The 19754-nt window shown below is 44.3% G+C and overlaps 1 protein-coding gene across 1 annotated transcript in view; it reads left to right on the top strand.

Moving 5' to 3' along the window:
- Positions 1 to 18463, top strand: part of Tmem163 (transmembrane protein 163) — a 217434-nt gene extending 198971 nt beyond the window's left edge. Inside the window, exons 6-8 of the mRNA XM_047546919.1 lie at positions 8702 to 8813; positions 15457 to 15598; positions 16915 to 18463. Coding sequence (XP_047402875.1) covers positions 8702 to 8813; positions 15457 to 15598; positions 16915 to 16975 — 315 coding nt within the window. The 3' untranslated portion in view covers positions 16976 to 18463. The remainder of the gene's footprint in view (positions 1 to 8701; positions 8814 to 15456; positions 15599 to 16914) is intronic.
- The last annotated feature ends 1291 nt before the right edge of the window (positions 18464 to 19754 follow it).

Genomic DNA, 19754 nt, shown 5'->3' with positions numbered 1-19754 from the left:
AAAGGAGTAAAAGTTTATTATTAATTTTTTTTCTTTTGTGATGCTGGGAATTGAATCCAAAGCTTCATTCATGCTAGGCAAGCATTCTACCACTGAGCCACATCCCTAGTTCCAAGTTTTAATTTTGATAAAATCAAATTTATCAAGTCTATCTTTAATATTATTAATATTGTTTTGTTTTTAAGAAATCTTTACCCTATCCAAGATTGTAAATGATCTAGATTTTTATGGTTTTACCTCTTACTTTGAGATCTATAATCTATCTCAAATTACTCAGGATTCATTTCTTTCCATATATACATCCTGTCTCTCTAGCACCATTGGTTGTAAATTATTATTTGTTGGATTGCTTCTGTGCCTTTGTGGAAAACTGAATGACTGTATATGTAAATGGATCTATTTTGTCCTGTTGATCTATCTGTCCTTATGGTGATATCATGTGTCTTGATCATAGTATTTTTATAATAAGTTCTGAAATCAGGCCAAGTGTAAGCTTTCAAACTTTGTTCTTTTTCCAAAGTGCTTTGCCTATCATTTCTTTCCATTTACATATACATTTTAGAATCAGCTTACCCATTTTTATTTTTTTAAAAACAAGCCCTGCTGGGATTTGAGTTCGTATGACTTGGTATCCAAATCATCTTGGGGAGAATTAACATTTTAATGATACTGAATACGGTATATCTTCCTGTATATTTAAATCATCTTTAGCTCAGTAATATTTTGCAGTTTTGAGTGTACAGGTTTTACATATATTTTGTTAAATTTGTCCCTGAGTATTTTGGTTTTGTAATGTCATATTAAATAGTATTTTTAAAATCTATTTTATAGAAAAATGATTTTTACTTAGCCTTGTATCCCATAATCTTATTAAACTCACTTATAATTCTAGTAAGTGGTGTATCTGTGTGTATGTGTATTATCAATTACTGAGAATTTTCTAAACACCAAATCATGTTGTTTGCAAATAAAGGCAGTTTTCTTTTTCCCCCCTGCTATATGTAACTGGCTAGTCCCTCACATTCACTTGGTTTTAAATAGAAGTAATGTAAGTGAATGTCTTTGGCTTTTTCTCTGATCTTAGTGAGAATAATCACCATGGGTTGATATTAACTGTAGGTTTTTCCTGGATACCATTTATCAGGTATCTAGGAAGTTCCTATTCTCAAATAGTGGAGAAATCGTTTCCTTCTTTCCTACCCTCCTTCCCTTTCCTGCTTCCCTTTCCATAAATGGATGTTGAACTGTGTCAAATGCTTTTTATACATCTATTGAAATGGTTTCATGGGTTTCTTTTTGGTTTAATCAGTGTTGTTTTCCCAGGATGAAACCTGATTGGTTATGATATATTGCCATTTTTATATATTGCTAGATTTGTTTCACTAATATTGTGTTTAGGTGTTTTAAGGCTGAGTTCATCTGTAATTTTCTTGTCATGTTTTGGTAGTGTCATGGTAATGCTAGCCCAAGAATTGAATTGGGAATTGTTTCTTCTTCCTTGATTTCCTGGAAGAATTTTTTTTAGAACTGGCATTATTCCCTCCTTAAATGGTTAAATATTTGGTAGAATTTACCAGTAAAACCATCTGGACCTGAAGTTTTGTGAGAAGGTTTTTAATGATGAATTTAATGTCTTAAACTAATGTATGGCTCTTCGGGTTATCTACGTCTTGAATGAGCTTTGGTTTGTCTATTTAATCTAAATTGTCAAATTTCTTGCATAATGTTGGTTACATTATTTTTTTATCCTCTTAATAGGTCCTGTTGGATCTGTAATGATGTGCCTTTTCTTATTCCTGATACTGATAATTTGTGTCCTGTGTTGTTGGTCTTTACAAAGCATCACATTTTGTATTATTGATTTTTTTCCTATTGTTTATCCATTTTCTGTGACATTGATTTTTTTTTTCTCCTTCCTCATTTCCTGGGATCAAATCTGGAGCCTTGTTCATGCTAAGCACATGTCTACCACTGAGCTATACCTTCATCTCTGTTTCATTGATTTCTGCTCCTTATTTTGGGATTCAGTTGACTTTCTTTTAATTCTTTCTTAAAGGGAAAGCTTAGATCATTTATTTGAGGCTTTTGAATATTTTCTTAAAACCTATTTACTATAAACTTCCCTCTAAGCCAACTGGTTTTGCTTTATCCCATGAATTTTAATATGCTTCTTTTTTCTTTTACTCTAAAATATTTTATAACTTTCTAGTAAGTTGGTGTTTCCTTCTTTGAATTATGAACTTTTAGAAAGTATGTTGTTTTGCTCTTTAATTTCTGAATATGATGATGTTCTATATATCATTCTGTTGATTTCTAGCTTAATTCCATTGTCAGAGAATATACTTCATATGATTTCAATTTTTTTTATTGATTGCAGTCTGTTTTCTGTCACAGAATGTGGTCTCCATTTATGATATTCCATGTGCTATTAAAATGAATGTGTATTTTGCTCTTGTCGGGAAGATATGTCCTTTGTCGGGTCAAGTTGGTTGATAGTGTTGTTGAAATATTCTATAAGTTACCGATTTTCTGTTGATTTACTTCATTAATTACTCAGAGTGAAGCATTAGAATCTTCATCTTCATCTAGAGGCAAGTGCCCTACCACTGATATGGCTCAGTGTTAAAGGGCTTAATTAATTTTGAAGTTTTCCATTTTCTTTTTAGTTCTGTCAGTGAATACTACTGTATATGCTGTCATTTTCATACATGTGTGGGTATAGTAGTAAGATAAATTCACTTATGTGGATGGCTTGGCCAAAAGGTAGATATACTTGTACTTTTCAGAGAAATTGCCGAATTGTTCTCTCGATAGATTTGACCATTTTGCACTGATATCAGAATTGTATGACAGCTTGTCTTCTCAGCCTTGCAATAGTTTTGTTAAGGTATAAAATAATATCTTATTGTAGTGTTGATTTTTTTCATAGTACTTTTATAAGTGAGTTTGAGCATCTTTCATATGTTTAAAATTCATATTATTTTAAATTGTCTTTTGACCATGTCTTTTTTCTGCTTCGTGTTATTTCATTGGTCTTTTTCTTATGAACTACTGTGAATGCTTTATATGTTAAGATTAACCCTATGTGATGTTTCTCAGTTTGTGTTTGAATATGACATTTTCCTACATGTTTTAATTCTCATATAGTCAAGTCAAGTAGATCCATGTTTTATGGTATTGAATTGGTTATTTAAAAAAGTCTGTCACCAATCCAAGGTCAAAAAGGAGCTTGCCATCGTGAACACAATTTATGCAGGGTTTTACTTTAATGGACACTTATCCTTGGCTCTAAATGAGTGGCTAATTTCCATTTACATTTTTGCCCTAATCTTCCATTGGTAGGTGAAGATTCAAGTGTGAGATATTATAGCAGTGAGGCACTGGTAACAGTGGAAACGAATGCGTATGAGGAAATGGGTGTCCCAGTTTTCATGAAGTCCACAGTTCAGGGACAGGCAAGAGATGATTATGAGGCTATGGATGAAGGATGGATGCACTTCCAGGTCCTACCGCTAGCTGAGTGATCCTGGGCAAGTGATTTACCTCCTTGTGTCTGTTTCTGCATCTGCCAGATGCCCAGCGGCACAGCTGTGAGAATAGAAATGACAGGCATGACCGTCCATTGCAAGAACCACTAGTAGCGCATTCCTGCACAGGCCACAGCTCCCCAACATTCATCATGCCTGCTCTGGCTTCCTGACACTCAGGAGGGAATCGTCTCAGAAATGCCTTCTTTTTTAAAATTTGAAGACTGTCTTAACTTGTGTTTCTATAACAAAATGTCATAGACTGGGTAGCTTAAACAGAGAAATTTATTCCTCACAATTCTGGAAACTCAAAGTTCCAGATCAAGATGGCAAGTGGTCAGTAACAGGTGAGGGATCTTTGGGTTACACTTGATCTTTCCTTGGTGTGGGGGAATGGAAGATCTCATCTGTTTTCTTTTTATAAGGACACTAATCCCATTATTTGGGGCCAACCCTCATGCTCTAATTTAACCCTAATTACCTTCTAAATGGCCCCTTCTCCAACAACCACCACAGCAAGAATTAGGATTTGGACATATGAATCCCTTGTGGGCTGGGGTCTGGATCAGGCTGATGGCTCTGTCTCCTTGGCATTATGCTCATGCTTATACTCAGTGAGGCAGCAGGGTGGAGAAAAGAGCACTTTCCCCTGAGGAGAGCCCTTGGGCTATGGGTGGGGAAATCACAACTCGTGAGAGCAGGGGTCTGAACCTGGAAACAGATTTGAGGTTTGGCAGATGGAAGATGCAAGATGCAGTTAGGATAGAGGACATGCTTTATTCAGTGGTGGTTACAGTCATTCACCAGCCTCCACCTTCAGCTCCAATACCCACCCAGTTCCATTTTAGCCCCTCCCCGCCCCAGTCTTTTCCATAGGCCCTTTTTATATGCAGGCCAAACAGAGAAGGCACACTGCCAACAGGTTACATAAGGGGCCCATGTTCACAGGTTAAGGTTTATGACCTTGAGTCTATAGACAATCACAGTGTTTCTGGCCTTGACTAACTATAACATAGTGGGTTCCCAGCCCTGGGTACAGACTAAAAACAACATAGCCCGTTGAAAGTCTTGACGAGGGAACCTAACTACAGACATTTTTGGCCTGTCCCAACACCACAGAACTGCTAGAACTTTGAAAGCTGGTTTGGGGAGAGGGACTTTGGCAGGTGTGCACTGATCAGGCCTCCCTGGGTTCTACTGCAGGGCTTATTTTTTTCTAAGACATATCAGTTCAGCAATGGTGAGCTATACTCTGTAGCTATTGATGAAACTCAAAGATGGCCAGGGTCTCTCCGGAGGGGAAAGTAATTGTTCCTTCAGGACCATCCTGGGAGCAGAGAGTTGTTGGTAGAAATAATCTACAGATAGGAAAACCTGCCCTTTTCATGTTGTTGTGCCACAGTTTTAGCTTTCAAATACTTAGATGATACTCATTCTGTGCTAGGCATGAAGTCCTTTGAAATAGCCTTTTGAAGGGTATGTCAGGGTTCAAGCAGAGAAGGAGGACTGCTAAAAATGATCCAGAATAAAGCACTTGCAGCAGGAATGAGACATGGTGGCGATTGCTGGTGAGTAGTCCTTGTAGGGCTGCTGACTCTTCTGAGGCGAAGTTGTGCCTGAAATCAGCAGGCTGGTGGTCAGGAAGGACCTGGGTGTGCAGTGAGTTGGCAAGCACAAACTGGAGCTGGAACCGCACCTGACCTTCACTGTCTCAGCCTCTAAACACAGATGACCTCAGAGGAAGCTGGGCTTGGCTTAGACCTTGGGAGAGCTGCAGAAGGTCTCCCATGAAAGTGGTAAAGGGCAGTGGGCTGCCTGCTGCCCTCCCTAAGGTGAGCCTGCCATCAGCACACACCTGAACCCCCTCATGACCTTCAGGGATTGAAGCTGCCATTCTCCTTCTACTGCCCTCACATCACACAGATGTCCCTGGGACCAACTTGAACTTGGAAACATTTAAGAAGAAAATTCTGAGAAATGTAGTCAAGCTCTGTGAACATGGTGTGTTTGTGCTGTCACAGGGGATACTAGGTTTTGTCCCTTTTTCTAGAGGGGAACATAGAGGCAGGAAAAGTGGGGGCATCAAGTTGCCCAGAATCACACAGGTAATAAGTGGGACTCACTTTGGTGCCTGGAACTACTGCCCAAACTCCCATTTTATGACATCAGGAATCCACCCCCTGTCCTCCAGGAGTGTACCTCAGAGTTGCCCTGACCATGGAGGGCTTTTCTAAAAAGTTGTTTATCTGGAGTAGGAAGGACCCCAAATCCCCATTCCCCTTGATAAGCCACTGTGGGTCCTAATTCTAGTCTCTCTGACAGGTCTTTGTGTTCCATCCTGTGTAGATTTTTCTAGGTAATAAATTGCCTATGTTCCTTTTATAGGAATGCTCACTGTACTTTGTCCAGGACTTAATTTAGCCATTTGGTGGAAGAAGTGTGTGGATAATGTGTTTGGGTCTTTGACAAGAATCAGTACCTTTCATTGCATGTCAGCTGCCTTGTAGGGGCTGCAGATATATTGCTGCCCCTTACGGAAGAAAGAACTGGGAGTCCAGAGCTAGAGTCTGAAATCCTAGTAAGGGGAAGACTGAAACTGAGTAGAAGTCTCCTGGTCACATCCCTGTGCTATGGGTGTCCAGGCCTCTTGTTTGGCAGTGAGCTGTCTGAGTTGACAGCCCCAAGAGAGGACCAGAGCCACGGGTGACTCTTCTTGAAATGTGTCTGGGGGGAAGGGAGGGTGCCCCAAGCCCGAGTTCCCAGAGCTTACATGGGGTGAGCAGACTTTGTCCACCTCTGGAAACGCAGGGATGAGTCAGGCTGTGCTTGGGGAGGGACTGAATAGACCCCAAAAGGCTTCCAGCCCAGGTAGTGAAGTGAGAACTCAGTCTCTGAATTTCTGGCCTCAAAGTCCTTACTTAATTGATGACCTCAGTCTCCCAACTTTCTAAGTCCTGTCAACACCCAGGATTATGTCGGTGGGGGAGGCCTTAATGATGCACCAGTCTGCTTGGGCTGCTTTAACTAAATACCATAAAATACCTAAAAACAATGGTAATTTATTTCTCAGTTTTGGAGGCAGGAAAGTCCAAGATCAAGGCACCAGCAGATTCAGTGTCTGGTGAGCATAAGCTTCCTTCCTAGTTCATAGATGGTCATCTTCTTGCTGTGTCCTCACATGGGGAAGGGAAGGGAGTTCTCTGGAGTCTCTTTGATAAGGAAGATCACCACTCTCACTGATGAGGGCTCTACCTGTGTGATGGAGTCCCCTCCTAAAGTTCGCACCTCCAAATGCCATCACCTCGGGATTAGGATTCAACATGGGAGTTTTAGGGGGGCACAGGCTTTCAGGCCACAGCATTGTACTTGCATTATTTTATTTCTGTGGGCACTGCCTCCTATAATTAAGCTGAATGCCTTCACAAAGAGAGCTTTGATTTTGGGGTTCTTAGTACCCCCCACCTCATTATGGTGGCCCCTGCTATGTAGCTTCCTACTCAGGAGGGACTCAGCAATCGTTAAGAGGACAATTGGGAGAGGCAAAACTTCAGATAGATGATTATTTTTAAAGGCTTATAAAGCTGAAATAATTTTAAATTTATAGTAGAGTTTTGAAGATAGTATAGAAGGGTTTCCAAACTGTAGTTTCATCTAGCCTACCCTACTATTATTGTCTTGTATGGCCACAGTGCATTTATCCACAATGCTATTGACAAAGCTGGGGACTTGATTGTAATTTCTTCTGTGTTTCCACTGAAGGTCTTTTTCTGAATCTCATCTAGGATACCATGTTGTGTTTGGTTGTTACATCTCCCCACACTCTAATCTAGGACAGTTTCTTGGTTCTTCCGCATCTTCATGACCTTGACATCTGGTCAGCTGTTACATAAACTGTGCCTCAGTTTGGCTTGCTTTCATGTTTTCTCACAATTAAACTAGAGGCTGTAGGTTTTGGGTAGAACATCATGAATGTGAAGGGCCCCTCCTGTCACATCACTTTGAAGGGCACATATCAACATGACTTATAAATGGTGACATTAGCCTTGGTCACTTGGTGAGGTGGTATCCTGGGCTTCTCCACTGTAAAGGTGCTAATGATTTTCCCTTTCCAACCCTATTTGTTAGATTTGAGTCACCATGTCCAGTCCATGCTCAAGGGAAGATAGTGGGGTAGGGACATTGATTTCTATGACCTGGAAGGGAAGGAGTAGCACAGAATTCATGAACATACATGGTTAAAACTACTACTGCAATGCCATTGATCTGTATTTGGGGAGAAGTATCATGATGTTACACTGGTATTTTTTTCAAATGATCTATTCAGTTTTGAGCCTAGGCTGTCACCCTTTTCTCAGCTCCTGTCACTAAGTTAGTGAATTTATTAATAAAATGCTTAAGGAGAATCCTATTTCTTTGTGAATGTAGGACGCCGTATCCCATTTCTTCTGGCAGTTGCATTTTAATGCTGGAGAATCTGGAGGATGTGTCTCAGGGGAGTGAGGCGCAGGAGCTCAAAGCTGAACTCAGTGGGTCTGATGTCAGGAGATGGTGGTACGTGGGTGACTCACTCATTTGCTTGCAAACGTAAGGTAACAACTCATAGGAAGTGTTAAGGTAACGTCAGTAGCAGACTGTATTTTTAGATGCCATTTTCCTCACCTTGAAAGCTTTATTTGAAATCTCAGTTGTGTGAATTTAAGAAGAAAATAAGGTTTTAAGGAGCTCTGATTATAATTAACCCTGTGGTTATTTCAGGTGGCTGTGTGTTAAAAGGTTCTTAGGCCTGTGTTCCAAAATTTTCAATCAACTGCTTTTGGAATTTTCTGTGGAAAACTCTACTTAGATGCCATTAGCATTGTAACCAACTCTCATTGGTCAATGCTTGCCACTCATTTTAGCAGAATAGTGACCAGGTGAATCTCCTATGGGAAAAGAAATACATAATGAATTTCTAAGTAAATATACATCTGAATATCTGTGTTTGGTCATCTTTTCTAAATTCCAGTGAAATAGGTAACTGAAAGAGGAAAGCATACTGTACACCCCCACTTGGTGGCAGCATAACTGTCTGATTATTTGTACTCAGAACAAAGCAGATCTTCAAGACAAGTGGTTTGCAGATGAACTGCTCTAGCAGGGGGTGAACTATTGAAATCTGGAATTTTCTCTTCTAGGATGATTTCCTGTTCAGTGTCTCCATTTTAAGTGGGATCCTTTGCAGCATCCTGGCTGTGTTGAAGTTTATGCTGGGAAAAGTTCTGACCAGCAGAGCGCTTATAACAGATGGTGAGTAAGGCCAGTGTGCTCTGATCTCTGGGGGCTGAGCTCACAGCAAGGGAAGGTGCTCTTTGGGTTACCTTTAGATGCTTGTCTTGCAGGGGAGCTCAATAATTTGAAATCCATTTGTCCCCATCCCTTTCTCCCCACGCTGTTTAATGATTCTCACAGCCCTTATATCAGTACAGATGTCTTATGCCCTGAAAATTTAATAAACTCTTTGTGAATACCCTCCTGACCCCCTAACAGGGAGACTTGGGGCTCTCAGTCTCTAAATCAGAAAGCATGAAGGTTTCCTGGAGTCTTAGGTTTGATGCACTGTTTCAGGTAAAAAGGAAATGTATTTTCTGCATTCTACAAGCATTTCTTCTCTGAACTTGCCATGTTTCTTTTTTCCTCCAGCTAGTGAACCTGAATTCAGGAGTTCAGGTCAAAGTCACCAGGTGCTTGCCCTGAGGAAGCCATCCATGACTTCCCTGCTTAAAAGCCAGAGCAGCTAGAAATGTCCATGTGTATCCTCCTGGGTCAGGAGGAGCTTCCTGTGTGGACTTCTGAGATGCAGAGAATCCGGTGTGTGAATGCAGGAAAAGTGCATTTCAGGTCCCAAACTAGTGTTAACATATAAATAAGGTTTGACGTGCAGTTCCACGTAGCCATTTTATTTTTATTCACTCCTGAGCATGTGCAGAGTCTAGGTCAGGGTAAAGCAAGCGGAAGACAAAGGGCAAAAACTTGGTGTGTATCTGTACAAAATAGAGCAGAAATAACTGGATTTTTTTTCCCTTAAGGAATATTCCATCTTCTAAAACTCTCATGGTTATAATTGAAATGCATTAATGCAGAGGGACGTGGGTGGTTGGCTGCATTGTGGTTTTAGACTGGGAGGATGGCACTGCAGAGGGTCCTTCTTGCCCAAGTGATGGAGCATGGTGACACAGTGTGGGCTGTGACTCCTCCTCCTGTTCCACATTGATGCTTTGTTCCATGTGGAACTGGGCTTTGAATGAGGCGGGGCACAGGAACATGAAACTGAGTGCTGTTTCCACCCAGGGACTCAGTTCAAGTTCAGGAATCTGGTCCCAGTCCCCACCATTGGCTCCTCACGCCCCATTCTTGCATCTGCAGCACTGTCACTCAGGAAGGCAAGAGAAGGCCCAGGCTGTGCAGCCACAGCTCCCCTGGAGAGAGCATCACCTGTATGGATGGATGCAGGTGGGGTTCCTTCCAATGGGCCGGAGGAAGTTGGGGGCTATGGGATCTGAGATTCTGACTTCAAAACCTGAGGACCGCAGATGAGATGCAAGTCAGCTGACTCCACTAGGCTGGTGGCATCAAACTTTCTTGGGGGTATTTGTTAAAATCAGGTTCCTGAAGTTTCTGATTCTAGGGCCTTGAGTGGGACCAAGGAATGGGCATCTCACAGTAGTGCCCCAACCCATGTGGGCACCCAAGGGGCCAGGTACAGTGTCACCCCAGGAAAGGTGGACCCTGCAGTGCCCACTGCTCCTGTGTGCCATTGGGTCATCATTTCTGAAGGGACCACTCCAGCTGGGCATATTGTTAGTTTCTGCCCTTATAAAACCTGGGCTGAGGAGGCCTTTTGCCTGTGTGCGGCCAAAGCTTTTTAAACCATGAAAACTGTTTAAATGGGAAAAGGATTGACTACCTGGGCTGAGCCCTGCTCTTCCCTGCTCTTCTTTGAAGGCCCTGTCTGTGGAGCAGGGAGGGGAACCTCAGGTTCTCTCTGTACCCGGATGAGCCCCTACGCTGCCTTCCTCAGCCAGGCTGGGGGAGAAGTGAGGATTCTGAGGATTGATGCCAATGGAGCGAGATGCTGAGGAACCCCGAATCAGTGGTTTTACAGTACTGTCTTGTATCTGGAGCTCTGCTAGGTGCCGTGTGAGCTGGGGAAACCAGCTCCCCATGCAGGGTCATCCCTTTCAGGCATCTGCTCTTCAGGCATCCTTCCCTGGACTCCAAAAATGGGGTCACAACTTAAATAACCCATAGTATCAATGGATAGCTCTTTTCTCCAGAGCCGATGGTTCCATCTCTTATGAATGACAGAAGCAGACCAAGCAGGTCTCTCATCCACCAAGACTTCATGGAATTAGCGGTATCAAATTGACCCTAATACAGTGTCCTATAAGACCTGGACTGATCTGTGTTCTTTCCTACCTGGGGCATACCCAGAACGCAAGGGTGATTTTTGTGGTCTGGTGTTTTATAATGTGAAAAAGAAAATGCCTCCCTCTGCTGCAGAGTCCTGCTTTTCTTAGGCATGAATAGCACAGGGATGCTTGTGCATCAGCTGAAGAATGAGTGGGTGTGGCCATATGTCTGGGTTTGGATTTTCCAGCCATTGTTGCAGTTCCTTTATGTCTTTCTGAAGGACATAGTGCTGGCCCAGGTCTTTAGGGCACAGGGGGTGACATCACTGGCATGTTCTAAAGAGCCCTCTGGATGTCTGTGGTGGGGAACAATGGAAAGAGATGAGAAAGAAGTAGGGAACAGTCTCTGGGGAGATGAGAGAGTGGTCCTTGAACCCTGTGAGGGTGGATGTGTAGAGAAAAGTGGTTTAATGGGTAGGGCTTGGGGACAAATGTCCATTGGGGTTTAACAAGAGACTGACACAGAGAGATGAGTGCTATTCCAGGGACAGAGGCTCTCTAAGCCTGTTAACCAGAAGGGGCCCTTGCTTGGTGGGAGTAGGTGTCTTTGGCAAAATATGTAGGGGTAATTACAGCCTCTGGCTAATTGTATTGTCTGGGATCTGAGCTTTACTCATTTGTTGATTAGCAGAAACTAGAGTGCAATCTGTAATTATCTCCTCTGTTTTTCTCTCCCTTTGGGAGGTGGGCAGGGTCGGGGTGGGGAGCCATGGCCTTCATTAATATTAGGTCTTCTCTGAAGGATGGCTCTGGAACACATACCCTATGACTACTACCCTGCCAGAGCTGAGCCCAGTTCCTTCTCTCTAGAGGGAGCAAGTTGGCAAACTGCTTTCCCTGAGGAGGGAGGGCAGCCCTTACCTGTCACCTGATGGGTGTCTGGATCTTGTGCTGAAGCTGTGTAAACTGGGTCAGACTGACCCTGCCAGGTCTTTTGTGGCAGGGCATGTTCTTATGCCTGGAAGTGGGTCTTCAGGGAGAGAGGATGCAGGGTGTGGATGACAGAGACCATAGTAAACTCCAGACTTGCCCACTTTATGCTGCCTGATCTTGTCTAATTTGGTTTTGTTGCTTGATATATTTAGTCAACATGCATAGGGTGCTTATTAGGACTAGGAGTAAAATGAGTTTGCAGCCAAATCAGATGGAGGAAGACTATGAGAGGGCACCTGGGGGAAAGCTCTGAACTCAGGCCCCAGCTTTGGTCCTGTCCATAGGAGTAGCTGCAGCAAGATGGAAAACCCCTTTGACCCGCGGGACCTGCAGTGACTGCTCTTTTCCAACTCTTAAAATAACAAGACTCTCTGATAATTTTTCAAGCATATAAAAAGCTATCAGAATATTCTACATCAAATTAATGCACCTAATTACAGATTCTGATCTTGTCATTAAAGCCTCTAATCAAGATGGTCCCCGCCATTATTTTGTGCCATTCTGCACTGTTAGCAGAATGCTTTAAAACAGTTCTGAGGGGACAGGGCCAAGCTCATGTGAACGACTGCTCAGCTTGGTGTGCTGCCGTTGGTGAGAGGGTGGTACCCAGGCTTTTCCTGCGGGCATTGAAATTGGGGAAAGGCTCCAAAATTGAGGGATGTGGCAGCAGACGTGGACTCTGTCCCCAGCCCCTGTATGGCTGTTCTAGTGTTCTCTTGCAGGATCACAACATGTGAGACTTCGTTATCATAAAACAGTGGGCCAAACAGAGCGGAGAGCAGCCCCCTCCTAGAAGATGTGGGTGAAGGAGGTGAAATCCTCAGTATGAATTAGACAGGGCACCTGCTGTCACACACTGGCCCCTGGGCTCTTCTTGATGCTGGTGGGCAGAGCAGGGCTGACTTGGTGGAGCTGAGCGGACATCTAGTGGCTGTCTGGGGAACCTCACACCTCTGCATCTTTTCTAAGCATCATTGGGGTTCAAATTGTTAGGACCATAGGGAAAGCAAAACTACAGACATGCTCCACACCGTCCCTCCATCTGGTAACTCATTAATTCATGCAGCTATCATTTACACCCCTCATAAATGCCGGACCCTATTGGAATACAGCAAGGTTGAAGGACAGAGTTCCTATCCTTAAGCTCAGTTTCTAGCAGGAGAAAGATGGTAAAGGAAAAATAGCAAAAATAGCAGGTGGAAAAAAATTATGGGAAAAAATGAGGCATGGATGAAGGGGTTAAGTGGGCATAGGGGGTAGAGGAAGCACTTGAGGGGCTCTGAGTGGCTTAGCTGGGAAGGAGGCAGGAATCATGGGAAGTTCCAAGGAGGAGGGGTCTCAGTAAGTTTGGAGACATTGTGGGAGCCAGTGTGGCTGCAGTGAAGTGAGAGAGGAGCAGGTAAGAGGTGGCATGGACAGGCAGGAGGGGGCTGGTGGTATCAACTGTGAAAAGTTTAGGTGAGATTTGAGATAGGTAATGGTTGGCTTTTCTAAGAAAGTTTTAGCTTTGTCCACTTGCAGAGGTTCACTTGGGGACTCGGTTGCTGGCAGGAGCATGGCTTATGGGAACTGGGCAGGGAGAGAATGGGTGCAGATAAATTTGGGAGTGGCAAGAAGAAGGGAGATTTGAAAAATGCACTGAGGGAGGTAACAGCAAGACCCACCTGATGGTTGGACTTTGGGTGTGGGAGAAATCAAGGATGGCTCTTGGATTTCTGGCCTCTGCAACTGGGAAGATGGTGGCACTGTACATAGAGAAGGCAGTGGTTGGAGGGTGAGATGTTTAGGGGCAAGAACTGAGATTTGAGCATTTTCAGTTTGTGAAGCATGAGTATCTGCAGCTGAAGGGAAGGGTCAGCACAAAAATAGAAATTTTGGAGACATTGTCTTATGAGATGGGAGGAGAGTTTAGATGGAGGGAAGAGTTCAGAGGAAGAGCCCAGGTGACCAGAGTGGGCATGTGGAGGAGGGACCAGAAAAGGAGGCTGAGAAGGAATTGCTGGAGAGGAAGCAGGAGAACCAGGAAAGTGAGGCTGAAGAAGGGGGCTTACAGAGGTGGGGGGGACTTACCCATCTATGTGGCAACATGGGGGCATGGATAACCTCAGCAAGGGTTTTATGAGGGGACCTGAGCAGAATAAGGAGGTACAAAATGAAGCTGGCTTAGGAAGGCAACTTTGAGCAGGTTTCATAAAGGGCAATAGTTCCTGGAGGTTGAGGAAGGGGCATAAATGGGAGTCAAGGAAGAGGTTGGGTGGCAGCATGGAGAGGGTTCACCCCAGCCACAGTAATCCAGGTGAAAGGGGTGGGCCTTACACAGAGAAGCCACTGTCACAGGTGAGTGTCGGGCTTGGTGCTGTGGAGATGAGGTGTTCTTGTCTAAGTCTGTGTGCTCAACTGTCACCAGCTAAGACTTGGAGTGATGGTAAGGTCACTGCAGTGTGTCCCAGGCCAGTCCTTGAGAGGCCCTGGCAGGCCTCAGGTTTTACCTGTCTTGTTCTCATGAGTGGGAACAGTCCATTCTCGGGTCCTCTGAAGTAGGACTGACTCAGGCTTTCCTCAAATCATCCCCCACCAGCCTCCTCTCTCCTAGGAGTATAGCCAGCATGAATGTATTATCTCTGTGTTCCTGTTTGTAGCTAGAATGAGGGCTTTTGAGTTGAGAAGCATGGCATTATTACACGGGGGGTGGAGGAGGCTGCCCAGGAAGGAGGCCGAGCTTGGAGCTCCTCTCAGGGACATCATGATGCTGAAACAGGTGAGGAACCTTGTGGCTTATGTCACGGGGAAACTCCAGAAGCCACCCTAAGTCATTCCCTTCTTGCTTGGCTTTTGAACACTCACAGGTAAAACGGAAGGATGATATTCAAGTTGTGAAAGGAGGTGATGATCAACTTTGTTCCAGTTCTAGTTTTTACGGAAATTTCTTCAGTCAATTCAAAATTTTGCATTGCTCTTCTGGAATGTTGGTGCAGACTCTGGAAGTAACAGATGCAGGCTCTGGTAGAATCCAGCCCTGCCTTTCTTACTCTGAATAACTTTGGTTGATTTATTTAACCTCACTTACTTAGTTATCTCATCAGTGAATGATATACCCTCAAATTGGGAAAGTATCTATAACACCCAGCTGGGAACCTGGCTCAGCATATACTCAACAGATGTGAGTCAGCCAGGAGTTGAATTTCTACCGTCTACTGTGTGCCAGACACTGTCCTGGGCTTTGTGGATTCAACAGGGAACTGAGCTCCTGCTTCTCCTGAGGTCTGCACTCTAGTAGGTACCAATGCTGAGCACCCCCCACTCTCTCACATGGGCGTAAGTGCTTAGAGATGAAAGAGGGTTAAAGGTGGAGACAGAGGGGGACGGCTCTCTCCAAGGAGGTCCCTGGTGACATTTGAGCAGGGACTTGATGAGCCATGTTGGTGTCCTAGGTGATGAGAGCACTCTGGGTAGCATCGTTCCTGCAGGTGCTCCAAGATGTTGAGGCACGCTGGTGGCTGAGACAGATCTCTGAGCACCACCGTCCAGCGTCTCTCCTCCTTTTGCAGGGTTTAACTCCCTCGTGGGTGGTGTGATGGGCTTCTCCATTCTTCTGAGTGCGGAGGTGTTCAAGCACAATGCGGCGGTCTGGTACCTGGATGGCAGCATAGGCGTGCTCATCGGCCTCACCATATTTGCCTACGGGGTCAAGTATGTTCCTTCTTTCATATTTGTTTTCCTGGTGGCCAGGAGTGCCACCCTTGCCACCTGCTTCTTTAGCCAGAAAATGACAGATCAGGTTCCTGAGCCTGACCTGTCAAGTGGTTGGAGAAGCCCCTACCAGGGGTCGGCTGTCCTTGGGGCTGGCACAGAAGGCAGCGATCCCAACAAGAGTATTAAGGCATTTAAAACACAAAGGGACTCCTTTACTTTTGTCTGATGCCTTTATGATCCGTTAAATAATCCTCCCTTTAGCCCTTCATGACCTGGAAATAGAGACTGACTTTCTCTATACTGGTGACCTTCAGGATGCCCAGGCTGACATCTTGGGGTGGCTTCCTTACCCCTGCAGCCCTCCTGCCACCCACAGGTGATGCTATAATGAGTTGGGAGAGGCAGGTAGCATCATTGGGCCAGAGGCTGGGCCCCAGACTTGGAGAACCCTTTGTAAAAGGGACTGGTCAGTGCAGAAAGACCACGCTGAGGCAATGCCCACACTGAGGGCACTCACTGAAGAAGCGGTGTGCTGGCATTGCCAGCTCTGGATCCAGCATCCATTTTTGAAAGGCACTGTGCTTTTAAATGTTAAAACCCTTCCTGTCTCCCACTAGGACTTCTATACTCAAAACCAGGGGCAGTTACCAGTGTTGGTGGGGACGGGGGTGTGGGGGGATGGGAACACACATGGTGAGTCTGCTTTGAAAAGTAATTTGGCAGTTACTCAAAATGTTAAACATGGAGGTACCATTTGACCCAGCAGTTCTGCTCCTGGGTATGTACTCTGGAAGACTGAAGACTCATCAATGCCAGAACTTGTACCCAAATGTTCATGACAATATTTTTCATAATGGGCACAAGTAGAAACCACCCATTACCTGATAAATAAATATAGCAGGTCCATTATTTAGCCCTAAAAAGGAATGGAGAACTAATACACAGTACAATTTGGAGGAACTTTAAACATACCAAATGAAAGAAGCCAGATAAAGGTGGCCGCATACTGTATAATATCTTCGGATTTGCTTTTTCTGGGTATTTCATATCATACAGGCAGAAGTGGACTATTGGTAATGGGTAGAAGGACTGCTAGTGGAAATGGGGTTTCTTTGGGGGATAAAAATATTCTGGAATTAAGGTAATGGGAATGATTACATGAATTCATGAACATATCAGAAACCACTGGATGGAACTCCAAGGGGTGAATTTTATGGTACGTGAATGACCTCAGAACGTGTTTCCTCTGTGCTTCCCTGAGCTCTGCAGAGGGCCTGGTGTCGTGGTGACAGTGTCTCGCTTCCTCTTTGCAGGCTCCTCATTGACATGGTGCCCAGGGTGAGGCAGACACGTCACTACGAGATGTTTGAGTGAAGGTGGCCCCAAGGGCCAGTGTGGGCTGCTGCTCATGAAGACTGTCAGGACGACGAGAAGTTTCCACGTAGGCAGACGGTGCCAATATTTCACTGAACATCAGTTTCTTTTTTGGAAGTTTTCTTTCATACAGTGTGTCGTCACAGGACAAGGTCTGCCCAGTGGGTGGACCTGCCCTGCACCCTCACTCCGCTGCCCCAGTCAAACACATTAGGACAATGCCTGCAGGAGGGGACGCACTTTCCCATCTCAACTCGGAACTGACATTTTCTGTTTTCTGGAGTAAAACAGTTCCTGGGGTAGGATAAGATCTCTGCTTGGCAGCATGCCCGTCTGTGGTGCTCTAAGCCTGAAACAGCGAGCAGGTTCCTCTCCTCTGGACTGTGGGTGGCCCCAGCCACCTCCTAGTTCCAAGGTTTCTTCTCTCCTGGCAGATTTTAAGGGAAGACTGGGTCCTTTAGTCCCTCATCCCCTTACGTAACCGGAACCATCAGTATCTCACTAATTTCTATCAGTGTGTTTCATTAGTTTCATACTGTTTTACTAATCCTAAATCTAAACAGATTTGTTCTAAAGGAGACCATTCTATTTTTTAAAGTACTTAGTGACTTGACATATGTATGAGCTTTGCATGGACGAGCTAAATAAGCACATGACCCTTTCTCATACACTCAGAACCTGCACATCCATGTGAAAACAGGATCCATTTTTGAGAGATGTGAAACTAGTTTATTTGTAATAAATAATTATATAATCTATCCGTATATGCATATATCTATATGCTGTGTCAAGTGGTAATGGTACATTACAGTCTGTGAGAGATGGTTTACTCCTCTGTAAGGAACAAGGTGTTCTCTGTTTATGTAACGTTAGGTATAGGTTCTGTAGACTCGTTCCCCTCGCCCTGCAGCGTTCTGTACCTCTCACAGTACTGTCTGCCCAATAAAGACCTTTACCTGTTTTGTATGGCACAGTGAGGCAATCTTTGAGAGTCATCATGCAACACCAACAAAATTGGGGCTCGCCATCATGGGCAGGTTTTCCATTGTAGCTGAAGGATGATGCGGGAGTGGTAGCTTTCTCTTCTGGGGGGTGGGGAGCAGAGACCTTGAATTTTTGTTTTGGCCTCTCTAGGGCAGAGCCACCTGGACCACTGCATAATCACTTGCCTGGACCAGAGGGATGGCTAGTTCCTGGGTCCTCCACCTCAGCCTTCAGTGCCCTTTCTCCCATTGGGCTGGTAAAGGGAAGGTACAGGTTAAGTATCCCTAATCCATGAAGCCTGGAATCCTGAATGCTCTGAAATTCACAACACTTTGAGAGCCAGCACGATGCCACAAGTAGAAAACTTCATATCTGACCTCATGTGATGGACTACAGTCAAAACATAAGTACACTGAATGTACTGTGCAAAATTACCTTCAGGCTGTGGCTAAGATGTGTAGGAAACATTAAATGAATTTCATGTTTAGACTTGAGTCCCACCCCAGTAGTGTCTCATTGTGTACATGTAAATATCCCACAATCTGAAATCTGAAAGACTTGTCCCAAGCATTTCAGTTAAGGGACACTTAACCTGTAGCTTGTTCAGCGACGTCACATGGCACTCAGAGGACCTTCGCGAGATGTTCACATATTGCACAGAAGATGTCCCAGTGTGTGATCAAGTGTGATAGATGCAGCATTCATAGTTTTTCTTTTCTGTAGGTTTTCTTAGTGTATCTAATATACAATGTGGAAGTTCAGGGAAGGTGAATGAGGAGATAGCAGTCTCCAAACTGAGGTTCTCAGCATCTCCTTGGCACCTTTTTCAGGATTTGTGTAGCATCTCTGTTGCAGGCATTCACCAGGCAGTGCCTGGGTTTCAAAGTACAGGCTAGGTCAGCTGTAGACAAGCTCCTTGATGTGGCCTTATGCTTCTAAGACCTCTGCCTGACCAAGCACTCGAGGCCCACTGATTCCTGTTCAAACAATGCTCTTTTTGAAGGGAGGAATGTGCTACAGTACAGTAAGTTCTTATACTCAAGTAGTCTTTTTAGGGCCATTTTACAAGCCCATTCTAAAAGATTTTTAAATGTTTGGTGCAGTGATTGATAGTTATCTCAAAAAAAAAAAAAAAAACAAGAAAAAAGTCTAGCAGTTCACTAATTCAGCTCCTTGCTCAGTGGGTATGGGGCAGGGAGTGCTCTGACCTGACTGGTGGATGTGCTGTTAAGGCAGAGAATGCTCAGTACTAAGACTATTCCCTCCACAAACTTATCAGCTTTTTTTTTTTTTTTTTTTTTGTAAACCATGAGGTGCATCTGGACAGCAGCCCAGCTGTGTTCTGTGGCTGACCCTGCACCCAGCCAGCCCTCACAAAAACCACTCCCACCTGTCACACAAGAAAAGTTTATTGAAAAATAAAGTTCTCCCTAGTTTTCTCTACAACAGTGGAAAACAAAGCAGAGCTCTCTATGCCAGTACAGTAACGATTGGACAGCAACACCTTATTTGCAGAATCCTGCACGACTTAACCCTAGAAGTGAACAGTAGAAAACAGTTGTACCAGGATTTGTTCGAAGACACAGACGCTAACGGCCATTTGCTAACAACATTAAGGTTGTGACAGCAACTACAGTAGAAGGGACACACCATCTCCTTTGGCATCAATGTTATGCTGTGGTCCTGTTAATACTTGGGCAGGACGGTGAGCAAGATGCATCTCACGTTTGTTGCCATCTCAGCTTTGGCAGACATGACAGATGAGAGGTTCCTGACCCACCACTTCATCTGAGTG

Source organism: Sciurus carolinensis, chromosome 3, assembly GCF_902686445.1.
Source record: "Sciurus carolinensis chromosome 3, mSciCar1.2, whole genome shotgun sequence".
NCBI lineage: Eukaryota > Metazoa > Chordata > Mammalia > Rodentia > Sciuridae > Sciurus > Sciurus carolinensis.
The sequence above is the reverse complement of the archived record's forward strand: the minus strand, read 5'-3'. Positions and strand labels throughout refer to the sequence as shown.